The sequence below is a fragment of the Telmatherina bonti genome, assembly GCF_933228915.1.
Source record: "Telmatherina bonti genome assembly, chromosome: 19".
Lineage (NCBI taxonomy): Eukaryota > Metazoa > Chordata > Actinopteri > Atheriniformes > Telmatherinidae > Telmatherina > Telmatherina bonti.
Window position 1 is genome coordinate 31,242,742 of NC_136617.1, and position 16,613 is coordinate 31,259,354.

Below are 16,613 nucleotides of genomic sequence, written 5' to 3' on the forward strand. Positions count from 1 at the left end.
TTGGGAATTTATTTCATTTTCAGCCAGTTTGAGTTTGCTGAGACTATCCACAACAAGGCTGTATACAGTAATAACACTGTGTAGTGTTCGACGTGGGCATTCATCACTCTCCACACTGACTAATTAACACTCCTACACATATCACTCCTAGTGTTTGCCTCACACCGTCTGCTCCCCCTTAGTAAAACAGATAACTTCCATGACTGAGGAATAACCATCAGACCGGTAGAAGATCCCAATAGGAGACTGGTTTAATGAGCAGACAGTGACACAGAGCACACATGATGTGAAAAGATGGAATACTTTAAAGGGGCTTGGTTTCAACATCCTTGTTATCTCCCCATGTATGCTGCAGGAAGCATGCAAGTGAGGGAAAAACTGTTTAGCTGCCCTCTGTGCCCCCTAATCTGAGAAATGTCCCATGTTGCTTAAACCCCAACCATCCCAAGCTTGGCACCACAAAACAAAAACAAAAGAATCTGACGGGCAGCACCTGTCGCTTCAACCCTCCATTCTGAGGTTACTTTGAAAAAGAGAAGTTCTTGATTCAGACTGACACGACCAAGTTCATAAATACAGCCGGACCTCCAGCTCTGTGCGTCTCCAGCACTTTAGTTCCCCTTTACGTTTTTAGTGTGGGGTCTCTGTGCCAGGCTGGCGTAATAGGCACATTGGGTGGGGTCACACTGGCCAGGAGGACCTGGAGGTCCTGGTAAACCATGCGGACCGGGATTTCCTGGCTCTCCCTGGGTTCCGGCTTGTCCTGGGCTTCCGTCTTTGCCGTATCCTGGCATTCCCGCTGGGCCTGCATCAGTGAAAGGAACAATTAAACCAAACTGGATCATTCATCCAGAATCGGAGCAATGATGAAGATTCTGGTTGTTACCTATCGGACCAGGAGGGCCTGTCTCTCCTCTTTCACCGATGCCAGGTTCTCCCTTTTCTCCTCTAGTTCCTTTCTCACCTGATAGGAAAACAGGTCCATGGATTTTAACACATTTGTTGGCAAAAAATACTTCATAGCTGCTATCAGGCAAAGAGAAAATTAGAATAAACTAGAAAAGGAAAGGTACGATGTGGCCGTTGTTCATCCCTGAGAAACTATCTAATGAGTTCACAAATGAACAACACCACAAAAAAACCCCAACAAAAAATAGGAAAACAAATTAGTCCTACACAAACAGGGAAAACAGTAAAGTGCTCTGCTCTTCCAAAGAAACAATAATATAATACATTTTATTTAAAAGTTCCTTTCAGGTCACTCAAGGTCACTGTCCAATAAAAACCTGGAGAAAAACAAGTCCCATGCTAACATTTTAATTGATCAGCTTTAGCTTTGGTTGCAACACACATTAACCAAGGCTTCCTTCTCATAAAGTTCTGTGATGTAAAAACAATTATTTCTGTCTTTTTTTGAGTTGCATAAGTGTTTCGCCAAGATCTTGTGACGACCACAGAACTGAAGTCTTCTCCAGCACAGCTCAAAGTTTCTCAGAGTTGTTTGCCTGCGTTGACAGGAACGATACCCAATCCCCTGAGATGTTTTCTTTGCGTGTTCAAAGACAATAATTTGATCCTTCTATGACAGATTATCATATTTTCCCCCAACCAGAAGGTGTGTCTTCCAACACGGTTGCTTAAAAAATGATAAAACTATTCATTGTAACGGTTTGGATTAAACAACTAATAATAATAATACTAACTAATAACACACTAATAATCCAATGAGCTCTTACGTATTTGCTTAATTAAATCCACTTGGTGACTTTTGTGTTGCATGGGCAGTGGAGAATCTCTTTAACCTCTAAACGAGCGCTGTCAAGCATTTAAACATGAGTTATATGAGTTGAGCCAAATCAACTCTTGCTTGTGCATCATCAAAATTTTATGGAATACATGTAGAGGTTCAAGCATTAAGTATGCACAGCACAAAACCTCAGAGTAAAAACTGACAGTGTGGGGTTTATCACTTGGCCAAATCTTGATTAAAAACACTTCAGTATACTTTATATACTTTTTATAAAGGCTTTAGTTCACTTTTGTCATATCTCAAACACAATGCTCACAATTACTCAGTGTTTGAAACACCTTCTGGGTTGGTCTTGACCTGAAATGTTCAAGGTTCTTTCTGTAATGTTACATCTTTTCAAACGAGTATTAAAGACACCACTACATTGCTTCGTAATACTAAAGTCTTCCCAACTTTGCTGGTTAACAGATGGAGCAAAGACAGCTTCTTGAAGACCTGCAGTTGTGCTCCCGCCACATCTTCCTGGATTGATTTAATATGTCAGCTAACACTAATGGAAGTGTTGCCTGCTTGATGGAGACAAATAAACAGGATCATATTATTAGGTACCACTCTCATTCTTTGTACAACTGAAAGATGACCTGGCTTTATCAGAAGGAAAGCCACTGCTGTGATTCTACCCCTCATGATGAGGAGACGTTTATCTTTGCAATGGAAGGAAACACGTTGCGTGCATGAAGACGAGTTATATGTAAAAACAGCTAGAATCTGTCAAAGTGAAACGTTTTATAAAATAAATGTGCAAATGAAATTACAGGCACTTAACCAGCATTTCAAATCCAACACAAAGCTAACTTATTTTTAAACGAGTAAACCAAGAGAGCTCAAGCAGGTTGATCTAAGTCCTGTTGAACTGATCTTGGCTTGATTTGTTTAAGTCACATGCTAAGCTCACTGTTTACCTTGTTTCTAGCTTTAATGCTAAGCTACGCTAATTGCCAATTGCATGCCCAACCATAAAATTTTCTCAACGGTCCTTCACATATTTTCCATTCCAGCAGATGTGGGGTGCACTCTGGATGGACGGCCATTCAGTCGCAAAGCTTAACTTGTGCTTAAATGTCTCAGCAGTGAATAGTTTAACCTGTTACACCCTAAGCCACGGGTACCAGGGCCTGCAGAAGCAGCCATTTTCATGGGTTTAACTTTGTCTGAGTAATAAAAGAATAGACATGTATGGTATGAAAGGAAAGTCCAGGCTCTTAGCTAAAAGCTGATAAAACTCATTAACATAGCCACTAAACACAGATTGGACAATAGATATTTAAACCCCAAGGAAATATAGTCTGCAGAAATACGTATAAAAAAATATTGGACCCTCGTGTCCACCCAGCGGCATGGAAACGAACAAACAACACCTCTACTGAAAGGACACATCCCACAGATTCCAAACATACCAGTTTCATCTCGCTGTGACCAGGATTCGCTCAACCAGAGTCAAAAGAAGGACAAAATTCTTTTTCATGTTAAGCAGTTTAAACCAGTTGAGTCATGCAGGGTAGATAAGCTGAAGTACTTCTAGAAGAAACATAAGAAAACAGTGACAGGACGAGACGCCAGAAAGACAAACAGCAACAGTTCCTACCCTTAGGGCCCATCGGTCCCCTAGGTCCTTCTCCTCCACTCTGTCCAGGCATGCCCGGTTCCCCTGGGGGTCCCGGCCGTCCAGTGCTGCCGTCCTTCCCTGGAGGGCCTGGAGGTCCTGGTCGGCCTGCTGTGCTCTTTACATGTGCTGGCTGGATCTGAGCCATGAGGTAAGCCATTTTAGCTGGAGATAAAACATATGTTTTATAAGTCATGAATATCTTTGTCGAGGTTACCCCAACGAGGTAAACAGCTAAAATGCCCCGCCCCTACAAAAAGATTGCTTTCTCACCATCCAACTGTTTTGCCAGCTCCTCCTGGATGAGCCGTCTCATCTGCTCCAGTGACACCGACTCTCCCTGAAGAAGCAGAGATCTTAATGGGTAACTCAATTATTGATGCCTCCATCTAAATGTTACTGCAGTGCTTACAGCAGTTCTTACATCCATGTTGCTTCACCATTTAATTTCATTATGCTTTTAAACAGATATGACCCACCCGCGGGCCTGGAACACCGGGATTTCCTGAAGGTCCCTGTGGCCCTGGGGCTCCAATTTCTCCTGGGGGTCCCGACATGCCCATCATCCCTGTGTGGCCTTTCCTGCCTGGAGGGCCAGGGTTTCCTGGTATACCTGGATCTCCAGCCTGTCCCTTATCTCCTTTTGTACCTGGATCTCCCTGATGGATGATAACATTTCTATGTTGGATACATCAGGATTATGATGAAATAACTGGATGAACTATTGAATAATTACCGTCAGAAAACGTAGGTTTGGTATGAAGGTTCTAGGCCTACATGGACCTTCAGACTATCTGGTTTTTATATCTGTCACATTCTCTGGGTTATCAACAGTTCTTCTTATGTTTTTGGTCATCTTTATAGACATATTTTCACAGAGACATGCCTCTCTGCCCACTGTGGAGGCTTTATGCGCTCTTACATATTCTTGCAGTATGGATTTTTCTATATTTGTGCTGTTGAGTCAGGATTCTGAAAGCTGAGTCAGAGTCAGCATCTTGGACCGATCCATCACCTCCTGGCGTGGGCAGGTTGGGGGTTTCAAAGTCCACTCTCAGAAAGCACAACTGTTGTTTTCACACAGGATGCCTGTGTCTCACTGCTGATCCTCAGGGCACTTTGCCAATTCAAACTGGAACAAGTTCCCTCTGAACAATTAATAAACATGTCTTCCATCAAGTGTTTGGATAAACCTGCCTGACTGAAGGCATTATGTGTAAAATGCCTCATCTGTATGTGGTATGGTACCACATACAAACCAACTCAATGACTCCAGTTATTATGACATGACCACAATAATAGATGCACATCTTTATTTGTGTCAATGCCGATAATGCCACCTTTTCTCCTTTGATGCCACGATCACCAACTCTGCCAGGCATTCCCTTTAAAAAACAAAAAGAAAGAAAATAAGCAAGTGGAAGCAAGTGAATATAGCTGTTCGTGCTCTTTGGGTGTTACTACCTGTTTTCCCTCTGGGCCAATGGGACCAGGGGGACCCTGGAAGAGATGGGAAAAGTGTAAACTTCTGTATTACCCAACTGGAATAAATCTTTAAATAAAAAAAAGCAAAAATAATCATGCACTCACTGCGGGACCTTTAGGCCCACTGAAGCCTGGTAATCCTGGGTTGCCAGCCTCTCCCTTGTCTCCCCTAAGACCCTGTACGGAAGCAGAAACATGGCTTTCCATCACATGGCACACACGTGGCATCCTGCACCCGTATCCTAAAAGCCTCCCTCATTACTGAGGATTGAACCAGATTAACATGCAGCTGCATTTCCAGTCCAGCGTGCAGCGCTCCACTGGATAAAATTCTCATAAAACAATCTTGCGGTGGGACATGGCAGCCTGAGGAGATTAAAATTAATATTTACACGCAACATGTGGGCATTAAGATGCCATAGGGCAGCCACAGAGTGCAGCCATCTATTAATTCATGCAGGGCTGCAGACTTTCTCTTCCTATTTTCATATTTATTTAGATACTCCTGGAATTCCTCGTGCTGTTATGCTTTTTTTTTTCGAGTCAATACACTATTTCTTTCTTTGTGTGGTCATTGTAGATGTCACATAACATTTTTTGTCAACATGAGATCTTCTAACACTCATATGTCACTAAAACCTCTTCCTGTTTCCTCCCTGATAGCTGTCTGCACATTACTCCTCGTTCATAAGTCTTCTCTTAGCACACAGACCCGAGCAGCTCTTTCTACTTAGCTGTCTACTAAAGGAAATGGGATAAATTATGTTTGATTAAACCCTGCAGAGAAATGATATAGCAGCTGTATCGCTGATGAAAACTTAATCAACAACAAAGCAGAAAAAAGGAGTTAACAGAATGTCGGGGAATTGGATGGAGATACCGTGAACAGTCTGGCAACTCCCATTTACGGCTTTTTTCCAAGCAGCTTCCTCCAGCTGCACAAAGTGGCAGAAACCCACAAAAAGATGGTTAAGAATTTTCAGGAGAGTCATTTCCTCTTTTTATATTGTAATTAGAAAAGTTAACAAGCAGATGCAGAGCAAAGCTGAGATCGGTAAGACCATGAAGAGTTTCAAACAGATGTTGCTGGAGTGAAAAAGGCTCATGGGGAGATTTAACAAACCCTGGACTTGTTGTGTTTTAACGATCTGCGGACGATGTTTAGATTTAGTTTAGTTTCTGTTTGTCATCACCAAGATTCAACTTGAGTTTTGCTAATGCTTGATATACAGTCACAGGCCACTTTATTAGGTACTCCTCTTCAGTCTCTTGTAAACACAAATAGCTAATCTGCAGATTTACTGGGACTTTGTCCGGACCACAATGCTTTGTTGATGTCAGCGGAGAATGGACAGACTGGTTGGAGATGCTAAAAATGCAACAGGAAGTCAAACGAGCTCTGGTTTAGACCAACGTATGCAAACATCATCTCTGAACACACAGTACGTCCAATCTTGAAGCAGATCTACAGCAGCAGAAGACCACACCGGGTTCCCTCCTGTCAGTAAGAACAGGAAACTGAGGCTACAATTCACACAGACTCACCAGAACTGGACAATAGAAGATGGAGAAACGTTGCTGGTCTGATGATCATTTTTTATTTGTTCTTAAAAATGCTGTTTATATCCGGTAAAGCAGCTTAAGGTATTTCCTTAGAAATAAGATAAAACATTAGAACTTGGTTAAAAACAATATGAAATATACCACGATATCTATATGTAATATATATATATATATATATATATATATATATATATATATATATATATATATATATATATATATATGAAATATTTAAATGAACCATACTGATGGTGCTGCTGTAATTTTATAAAGGATGTTTTCTTGGTACACTTTGGGCCCCTTAGTAAGAATGTTGTGTGGTTTAATCACCACAGAGTATTGTTACTGACCATGTCCATCCCTTTATGACCCCATAGCATACCATCATCTGAATGCTACTTTCAGTAGGATGATACACCATGTCACAAAGCTTAAATCATCTCCAACTGCTTTCTTCCAGATGACAATGATGCCACTTTACTCCAATGCCCTCTACAGTGACATGATCTCAATCCAACAGAGCAGCTGTGGGATGTGGTGAATAAGAGATTCTCATCATGGATGTGCAGCCAACATTTTCAGCAAACATGTGAGGCTTCATGTCAAGATGGAGCAAAATCTCTGAGGAATGTTTCCAACACCTTGTTGAATCTATGACACCAAGGCAGTTCTGGAGGAAAAAGGGGGTCTAAGCCAGTACTAGCAAAGTGGGCCTGATAAAGTGGCCAGTGTGGACATTAACTGTTTTTTATTGTAGAAACAGATGGACAATGATTGTTTCAATCATAGACTGTATATAAAGAGATGGGCGGAGCCTTTGTGACGTCACCCGCTGGTTTCTAAAGAGCTGAATTGAAGCTCAGTGGGCGGTTCTTACCATCACTATCTTGGCAGGGTCATGCGTGTCGTCTCGCCCGGAAAATACAAATATGGGCAAAGAGGTGGAGCTGAGAGGGGGGACTGTGAGAGTGGGGATGGATGATTGACATCTAGCAAACTCTGTGCTGCCTGTAGCTAAGAGCTAACCGAGCTAATCGAGCTAACCCCGAGCTAACAGGAGCTAACCAGCTAATGGTGGTAAACAAGCTAAAGCTACATTCTATGTTCTTCTTACTTGAAGCGGGAGATCGGGTACCTGTCAATCAAAAGGACACGCCCCTGAAAATGGATTTTTGTACCAGGCTGTAAACATGTTTATTTCTGCTGTGAAGTTGGTCGTTTTAACATGGGAGTCTATGGGGATTGTGTTGTCTGTGTTGGAGCCCCTAGTGGATGAAAGGGACACTGCAGTTTCAGAGGTTCCTGTTGACATGACTGGCAGACATCCCTACAACCTTGACAAGTCTAAACTCTCTTCTCTATTCAATCCACACACAATTTTGCTTTCTCAGATGACTCATGTTCACGTGGGACACAGTGCTGGTGTATTTGCTGAGGGTTGCACTTATGAAAGTGAAAACCCAGGAGACAGCCTACTGAAATGTTTGCCTGTGCTGTTTTTTCATTGAGCAGCAACCTGGTCAACTTCTGTCAATTTTAACTTACCAGAGGGCATCAATGTTCCCCTCCTGCTTAGAATAACATTTACTTCAATCTTCAGTCAAAACCTGACAGCCTTTTTCTCAGAGGTAGTCTTTCATGAACATGTTGACTTGAGGAACAGTCAGAGGATTAGTTTGCTTTACATTGTTAGACTAGTTTTCCTTCTGATTTCTCTATAAAATGTCATTCTTTCTGTGAAGCGCAGAATATTTGTGATATTTTCTAATGTTATATTTGTTTTAATGTAAACGCTTCATATAATGATGTAATAAAAAAGTATAACTAGAAAAGCACTCGGAGAGCCTAAACCTCCGCCAAGGCCTTTAAAAAATTCCTGGATCCAAACGATGATCTGGATCACCAGCAAAATTAAATCAGTTTTTTTTCTTTTTACATTTCCAACAACTCCTGAAAATTTCATGAAAATCCATCCATAACTTTTTGAGTTACAAACAAACAAACAAACAAACAGACACATTAACGCCGGTAAAAACATAACCTCCTTAGCGGAGGTAAATATAACTCACTGGTGTTCCAGGGAGACCTGATTTTCCAGATGGCCCTGGGTCACCTGGCTTGCCCTGGAGCAGAAAGTAAACAAAAGCATGAGATGATAAGAGAAAAATGATGGAGGACAGCAAGACAAATGACTTGAGTATTACTTCATGTCCTTATCAGTCTTGTTGACACTGTTTACATCTGTTAGCTCTCTCTGGGATGACAAATGACTTACTGGTTCTCCTCTTGGTCCAACAAGTCCTTCTGGGCCTGGAGGTCCTTTGGGACCCTGCAGGAACAAAATAACAGCCATGTACATCTCCAACATGCCAATAACACAACAACCTCATTATTTATTATCTAAAAAAAGGCTTAATCAGTAATGAGGACATTGTCATTCCTGATTTGATCAGTGAAAATGTTATTTTATCCAGAGGACTCATGCTGACAGACTGTCTCCATGACTGACAGTCTGAGGAGGAGTCTGAGGTTTTGTGGTGTTATTTGGCAGCCTGCAAAGCAAACAGATAAGGTGTATAAAAAGGTTATGGTCTTTAAATAAATGAGTGTTTTTAGTTTGTCATTTGATTACTGGGGAAAAATAACATTACAACTTGGAAAATCTGGTTACTGGTGCACCACGGCCCAGATCTACCAAAGGTTTGCGTGTACTAAAACGTGCCCAAACAAAAAAAATGTACAAACTAATTTAGTGACAGCGGCACTGAAGGGTCACGTCTTTCCCAGGTGTAAAATAGCACTTCTACATCCAGTCTATCACAATGATTGTACAATATGGGGCGTTCACACATTATTTTGGTGTGTTGGGAGGAAAAAATGTAAATATACTATTTAAAGGGGTGCTATTATGGTATTTGGAGTTTTCTGAGCTTTCTACAGTGTTACAGTGTTGAATCCTCATCAGACATGTGAACGGCACTGTTTTTTATCTCCTAAACACATGTTTGAGTTTGAGTTTGAGTTCCAGCACTCTCACCGTTCGGTTTCCATGGCAACGAAAAACGCGTCGTTTTAGAGTTTTTTTTCTACTTGGAAATCCTTGTGACGTCCCGGGGGATAAGGTTGGGTGATTGGTTACCTTCTACTGGTTAACAAGGGCATGTACAAATACATCAGGCGGGTGGAAACCGTGGGATAAAGTTATTTCCAACGATGGCTGGTGAGTTTACCAAAGAGAGACATCCTGCTGCATTCGTTGCTGTGGGTTGCTGTTTTCCACTTCGTTTTCAGGCTCTGATTCAGGTTCCAACATGTAGGGCTGTATGCTATGTGTTGACATTGTATTTTTATTTATTTTTTTTTATTGAGTTTATATAAGCCTAATCCTTCTGTTTATGAGACGTTACAATGGCGGCGAAAGCAGGTGCGGTGCGCGCTCCCGATGTAGTGCAGTGGCAGGAGGCGGGGCTTAATGCGGAAGAGTCTCAATCCACTCGTTTTGCCCGCAGGCTGATCTGACAGCCTACGGAGAGGGTCGGTCTGAAGTAAATAAAGCCATTTGTGACAATAACTCCATCAATCCCAGCCCTTCTGGGCTCAGAAATAAAAATAAATTACCCTGAAATGCACAAAATAGTTCCAATTTAACACCCGCAATGTAATTTATCAAATCCGACAAAAATTTAGCAAATAGAAACTGTGCCAATATTTAAAGTTTTTACGCTGTAAAAAGATGTGCAAACATTCCATAGCTGCGTTTTCATTACATAATCTTTGCAAAATAAAACCGATATTTGCAATATTGCAAACAACAGTTTTAATTTGTGGATGTTTCCATTGAACAGTGTTAAACGCAGAAGCCTCAAGTCTCGTTGAATCTTGTTATTTTACCGAGATTTTACACAAATTGCAGTTGATGCAAAGTTTATTCTAAAGGAACTGGTATGTTTTCAAACTACTTGCTGAAGCTGTATGAGAGCAGCATGAAAATTTTGGTATTCCTGTTTCGGATGACTACAGGAGCTTCAGGGTTTTTATTTCCAGTTCAATGGAAAGCTTCAGAGGAGGGAAGTAAAATGTATGTAGTCAGTTTAATATGGGAGGGAAGACTTACCTCCTTCCCAGGTTTTCCAACATGCCCAGGTGATCCAGGCTTCCCATCTTCTCCCTGTGTGCAGAGTATGAGGAAACATGTAGATTAAAATAAAAATGAATGATAAAAATGGAAATTTGAATGTTAAGGTTTAGTGAAAAAAGAACTTCAATGTTTTTATTTTTCACCAGAAACATGTACGAATGGCACATAGTTGAGTGACTTATTGTGATTTGGTGGCGCTGGAGCTTAATTTAGGCTTATTTATTCATTTATGAGTAGTTTCTACAGTTTATCTTTTCATGCCTTGCAGTGCTTCTGATTTCCAAGAATTCACCATGCTTGATTTAAACCAACCAATAAGAACAAGACACAGTCCATGCCTGTAGGGAATTGCTAACTACTAGCCTGCAGTTTTTAGTGGTTTCCCTGCTGCAATACACCTGATTCAAATAAAATAGCTTCCAATATAATATTTTAAAGTTCTGCAGAAGCCACTACTGAACTTTGGTTTCCACTCATTTTCTCACTACAAGGTCACTTTTGCGCTACAAATTACTCTGTCTTTTCCTTTTTATCCAGCGATAAAGTCCTTTTGCTATTCCTGGATGCATCAGTTATGGTGCATAGCCAGCATGTTGCTAGTGTGTGTGACAAGTAAAGTAAAATGCTGCTTTAAAGTTGTGTAAATATTGGAAGAAAAAGTTTATTTTCCTCTACTGCTACTGTAATAATGGTAACAACAGCTCTGAGAATGAACAAAAAAATAGAGTGACAAACACGTATTTCTAAGGTCATAAAGCTACTTTGCATAACAAATGTAATTATATTTACATTTAAGTCAAATACATTACAGCAGGGAAACATTTAAAACCTGCAGGAAAGTTGCCCAAGAGGTCTAGAGTTTAGAGTTAGAGTACTGCTGTCACTCCCTGCCTTCACAGTGATTTATTATCCTGTGTGGGAGGAGGGGCTTTGGAAGCAGAGCTGAAGCATAGCAGAGAGGGAGGAAAGATGATTTTGTTTGTATAAAGTGTTCTTTTATTCTTCAGTAGGATTTCTTGATGTAGAACTAACAATTTTAGAAAGAGCTTACCATCTTAATGCTTCAGTGCTTGATGTCAGCAGAGTTGATTTGGCATTATAACACAGCAAAGAGCTTTTATAAGAATTCAAATAATATCTCTAAAATGGGGAACTAACATGGCATGAACCTCTAATTTCTGAATAATAGGCCTAATTTCCATATAACTGGCATTTAGTGACAGTAACTACAGGCAGTGCAGGGTAAATCTCAGTGTATATAGCAGCATGTTCCGCCCTGGTATGTCTACAGTGCATATGGCAGGATGGTTGCAGGGCTCGCAGGCCGCCCGCCTTGTTGTGGTTCACTCAGAACTGTCTGTAATGAGCCATGCTGTTGTTCACAAGGCAGTTGTTCAAAGCCTTTCCCGCAGGTGGGTACTGAGCTGTGTAAGAGACAGAGCAGCAGGTGCAGCGATTCTATCCGAGGAGGTGTGTGAGGAAAGTGTAAGTGTCACATATAGTGTGTTTTGACATCAGAACGGCGTATGCTGAAGGCTGAATGTGGCTGCGTGCTATTCCTGGCTTCCTTGTGGTGGCTATGTGGGTAATATGGCGGATGCAGAAAATCTTAGATTCTGTTTATCATATACTTTTGGTGTAGCTTTAAGAAGGAACATTGAGACACTTTTTGGAAAAGCAGGAATTGTTGTATTTCTATCAGTAATTTTATGGAACCGCATCAAGATAATATCACGCCATCATTTACTTTACTTTTATAAAGTAAAGAAAACTTTGACATGCTTCAAGATGGAATGGGAAGTGATGAGAGGCAAAGGGCCAAAGACTGGGACTCAACCAAGTACATTAGACACCACCCCGATGATCTTGTGTTTTATTATTTACTGGTGTGTCTATATCCAATGTAAGAAATTCAAAGAAGCATATTCTTTTGATGTGTAATTATTATGTTATTTTTAAAAAAAAGGATTTTTTTATTTTTTATTTTACATTTATTTAATTTACTACTGATGTTTCATCATAATTGTGTTGCATTACTGTAAAGTATTTATGTTTTCTGGTTTATTCATTTATCATATTGCCTTTGCAGTAAAGATATTTATGCACACTGTCCAAACATCTGATCCTTTAAAGAGCTAAAAGTGTCAGTTCTGATGAAAAAGTAACATATGTCAAGATAATTTTACATTTCTTCTCCTCCATATCAAGGTATTATAGTAGTCATATAAGTATCTTCCAGAAACTAAGTACAGGGTTTTTATGATTATGCTGAAGCTATCTAAGTGGGAAAAAAATATTTAAAAGGTCAAATAATAATGCGTATAATTTTTTTTTTTTTAAAAACACGTAAAACAAACAAGCTGACCTTGGATCCTGGAGGTCCTGGTTCTCCTCGGTGGCCTTTGAAACCCTGGACAGAAAGAGTGGAAACACCAAACCCAGTCATTTAGCAGCATCCAAACTTCTTCCATTCATTCTATTCATGGGTGATTACTTACAGGGAGTCCCCTGAGTCCAGGGTTTCCTGCAGGTCCAGGTTCACCTTGCTTGCCCTGGAAATATAAACAAAATAGTTCCCTTATCGAAAACATTCAAGTACAGGCCAATTATTACCCCAGATTTACTTACAGATTCTCCTGGTTCACCTGGTCTGCCATCTTTGCCCATTTTCCCAGGCTGGCCCTGCACATTAAGGAAAATTATAGCTGGGCATCATTGCTATTGTAAAAAGGCACAGTTTTATTTTCAACACACTGTATGTTTTTCCTTACTATCAAGCCAGGAAGACCCGGTGGTCCCTGGATTCCTTTGAGACCCTCTTTGCCCTGGAGAAAACAAACACACAAACTGATTGCATTTCTCACAGAGGAAGAAATGATTAATAGCTGCTATTACAACACAGACTGGGTGACCTACATGCTAGATGGAGGAGGCATGTACAATAATGACATGAGGGTGATACATTTTCAAAGGGGAAAGTACACCAAATACAGCCTGACCTTTTCTCCAGGGAACCCTGGGGGACCCACAGGTCCAGGCTGTCCATCGTTACCCTGAAAAAGGAAGAAGCAGTGTCAGTAGGGGTGAATGAAAATAGCAAGCCTCACCATGAAGCCAAACAAATGAGCCCCATCTACAAAAAGCTTAAATATTGGGAGCATCTGAAGCTTAAATCCTGTAAATATACTAATAAGGCTGAGGAAGCTACTTACAGGTGCGCCCATTAATCCAGCAGGACCTGGGTGGCCAGGGGGTCCTGGGTGACCCTGTCATACAGATAATAGTGATTAAAATCCAATAATGAAGCTCATAAAAGCAGGTTTTATACAATAGAAAGAGGAAAGGAAAGGGGGGCTTATTGACCTTGTCTCCTTTGTCTCCTGGGCTTCCTGGAGTTCCTTGATCACCCTTTATGCCCTGAGGTGAAACAAAAGGAAAGATTCTACATAATATCTCCATAAAAAATATATAAATTAAAACTAAAAAGTTCAATGCAAGGAAGATTTTACAAAATCTGACTTTGTTTTATTGGCAAACCTTTTATCTGAACTTTAGGATGTAAATAAAAAAAAGATCAAACATGCAGACACAATAAACTGATTTTCAAGGAAAAAATGAAAGTGTTGGTGGTGTGCACACTTGCCTTTCCTCCATCAGCTCCAGGGGGCCCTTGAGGTCCGGCTGGTCCAGGCGGGCCCTGTAAAGACACAGCAGACCATCAGTCACTGTCAAAGCTGATAAAGCTGAGCGCCATCACTGGGCCCTAATCGTTCAACGCGGCCCCCAGAGGAGGTCCAGCTAATGATGCAGACACAGCCTCGCCATCCACACAGCAGCTGTGACAGATAGTGCTGAAGCTTGGACCTCTTGCCTCACACTGGGTGAACATAGTGGAGACACACACTTTATAATACACCCTTAAAGATAAGCAGGGTTACTATGATAGACTTTATACAACAGGAGCAGTGAGGAGGTTCCAATAATGAGAGGTTAATGAGTTTGTCCTACTTGGTATCCATCTTGACCATTTTTGCCTGGAGGTCCCTGATGTCCCTTATCTCCTGGGACTCCTGGTAAGCCAGGTGGTCCAGGTGGGCCAGCCGGGCAGTCTGAGCAAACATCCTTGAGACAATACAGACTTTATGATTAAGCGGTTGGTCACAGGAAACAAGCACGAGGTTTTGTTACCAGAGAGCAGAGGATAGTTTCCATACCTTCAGGTTGAGGTCAGAGAGATCTGCTGCCTTCCCCTGTGAGAGAGGGACAAAATGTTCATCTGTCAGGAAAAACAAGCTCAGAGACCAGGTTTGTGGGAAAACTAATGGTGAGTGCAACAACATGTTTAAAGCATAAAACAGCATAGAACCAAAGATAATTGGCTGAACAACAACACTACTGAACTTTGGCCGTTTTCTACATTGGTGCACCCTAATGAAGGCATCCAAACTGCATCCCATTTCATCTCTGAGCTCTCTCAAGCCAGTAAAGTTCAGTCTTTGCCGTTAGCTCTGTAACCTTTCCTTCTTTTGCTAGCTCCCTTTGAAGGTGTGCTTTTGTGATTCTTTGTTAAATCGGTCATGGTTTGTGGTACCAAAAAGGAAAATAGAGCTGTAACATGACAGATCAGTTATAGTGGCTCTTTGACAGATTATGGGGGATGTGGGGCCCCTTGAAGAGAAACAGGAACACTTAAAATAATGCTACAGCGGGCAGGCATTTTGTTACACTCAAGCGGCAACCTCCGGCAGTTAAAAGTGAATCCCCAAAAGTGCCAAAACATTGCAGTTCATCCCTCATCCACTAGGGGCTTCAAAACAAAGCAAATGCCCATAGACTCCCATGTTAAAAAGACCAACTTCACAGCAGAAATAAACATGCTTACAGCCTGGTTCAAAAATCCATTTTAGGTTTAATAGGTCAGGTTTACCTTCATGATAACTTTGGGGGAAGTGAATTTTTTTTCTAACTCACCTGTTTAAAAGTAATTTCATCTCAAAATTCGGCAAAGTTAGAGGTGTGTCCTTTTGATTGACACATACTCAGTGTATCTATTCAAGTAGGGGAATGTAGAACAATCCCGGTTTTTATCTGGTTAACATTGTGACTTAGCTTTAGCTTATTTGCCTACATTAGCTGGTTATATCCTGTTAGCTCTGGCTTAGCTCAGATAGCTCTTAGCTACAGGTAGTTCAGAGTTCACTAGATGTCAACCATCCACCCCCATGCTCACAGCCCCCTCTCAGCTCCACCTCTTTGTCCATTTTTTTCTATGTTCCCGGAGAGATGACATGTGTGACTCTGCCAAGATGGTGATGGTAGGAACCGCCCACCAAGCTTCAATTCAGCTCTTCACAAATCTACAGGTGACGTCACAGAGGCTTCGTCCATCTTTTTCTTTGACTAAACTAAACAAATTCTTACCTAAATTATTCTATGGTTCATTGGCTCATTGAGCCTTATTGTAAATTCATTTCTGTTTAGTTTCATTTCTCAACAACTAAAACTGAGATGTACAACATTTTATCAAGGTTCTAAGATTCTAAAGTATGGGGCTAAGATTTAGTTCATTTGTAAACTATCAGGTGGCAGCAAGTTCCCCATTTATGCAATGGATGAAAAGCCTTTCTCCCATCCCTTAATATTTTACATGCTGAATTTGGTCCATTTCCGGGGCTCTCGAAGACAAGTGACTGAACTTGACAAACTGAGCAGTATCACGAACCTACAGGGAGTAGGGCTGAGTAGTGAAACTATGTTGTACAACCAGGAGAAAGGAACAATCTGCAATCTGTTTTTCAAAGCTACACAGACTATCAATGTTTACAACACTACCTTTTTAAAAAATATGTAATAGGATGCACCATCAACATGTTTGTTATTGTCTGAAACTGCCGTTAGAGATCCAAGGGAAACTCTGACCTCTGAGTGTGGATGCCCTGCTAAACAAGCATGCCAACAAAAAGGACACTTAGAAACATGAGGGCCAAAATGTTTGAAACCTATTTAAGCAGAAA

The 16,613-nt window shown here is 41.0% G+C and overlaps 1 protein-coding gene across 3 annotated transcripts in view; it reads right to left on the reverse strand.

The window, feature by feature from the left end:
• Positions 1 to 228: 228 nt before the first annotated feature.
• col22a1 (collagen, type XXII, alpha 1) overlaps positions 229 to 16,613 on the reverse strand; it is a 68,446-nt gene continuing 52,061 nt past the window's right edge. For 2 of the 3 annotated variants that reach the window (XM_079258923.1, XM_079258924.1), the window contains 21 exons: positions 14,814 to 14,849; positions 14,608 to 14,721; positions 14,243 to 14,296; positions 13,963 to 14,016; positions 13,812 to 13,865; positions 13,599 to 13,652; positions 13,371 to 13,424; positions 13,228 to 13,281; positions 13,098 to 13,151; positions 12,965 to 13,009; positions 10,576 to 10,629; positions 8,737 to 8,790; positions 8,531 to 8,584; positions 5,004 to 5,075; positions 4,878 to 4,913; positions 4,754 to 4,798; positions 3,893 to 4,072; positions 3,687 to 3,753; positions 3,396 to 3,578; positions 887 to 964; positions 229 to 805 (listed from right to left, as the gene is read on the reverse strand). In XM_079258923.1, the coding sequence (XP_079115049.1) occupies positions 612 to 805; positions 887 to 964; positions 3,396 to 3,578; positions 3,687 to 3,753; positions 3,893 to 4,072; positions 4,754 to 4,798; positions 4,878 to 4,913; positions 5,004 to 5,075; positions 8,531 to 8,584; positions 8,737 to 8,790; positions 10,576 to 10,629; positions 12,965 to 13,009; positions 13,098 to 13,151; positions 13,228 to 13,281; positions 13,371 to 13,424; positions 13,599 to 13,652; positions 13,812 to 13,865; positions 13,963 to 14,016; positions 14,243 to 14,296; positions 14,608 to 14,721; positions 14,814 to 14,849 (1,590 nt within the window). In that variant the 3' untranslated portion in view covers positions 229 to 611. Of the gene's footprint in view, positions 806 to 886; positions 965 to 3,395; positions 3,579 to 3,686; positions 3,754 to 3,892; positions 4,073 to 4,753; positions 4,799 to 4,877; positions 4,914 to 5,003; positions 5,076 to 6,443; positions 6,550 to 8,530; positions 8,585 to 8,736; positions 8,791 to 10,575; positions 10,630 to 12,964; positions 13,010 to 13,097; positions 13,152 to 13,227; positions 13,282 to 13,370; positions 13,425 to 13,598; positions 13,653 to 13,811; positions 13,866 to 13,962; positions 14,017 to 14,242; positions 14,297 to 14,607; positions 14,722 to 14,813; positions 14,850 to 16,613 lie in introns of those variants that run through there. The other variant, XR_013771722.1, reaches the window with a different exon arrangement.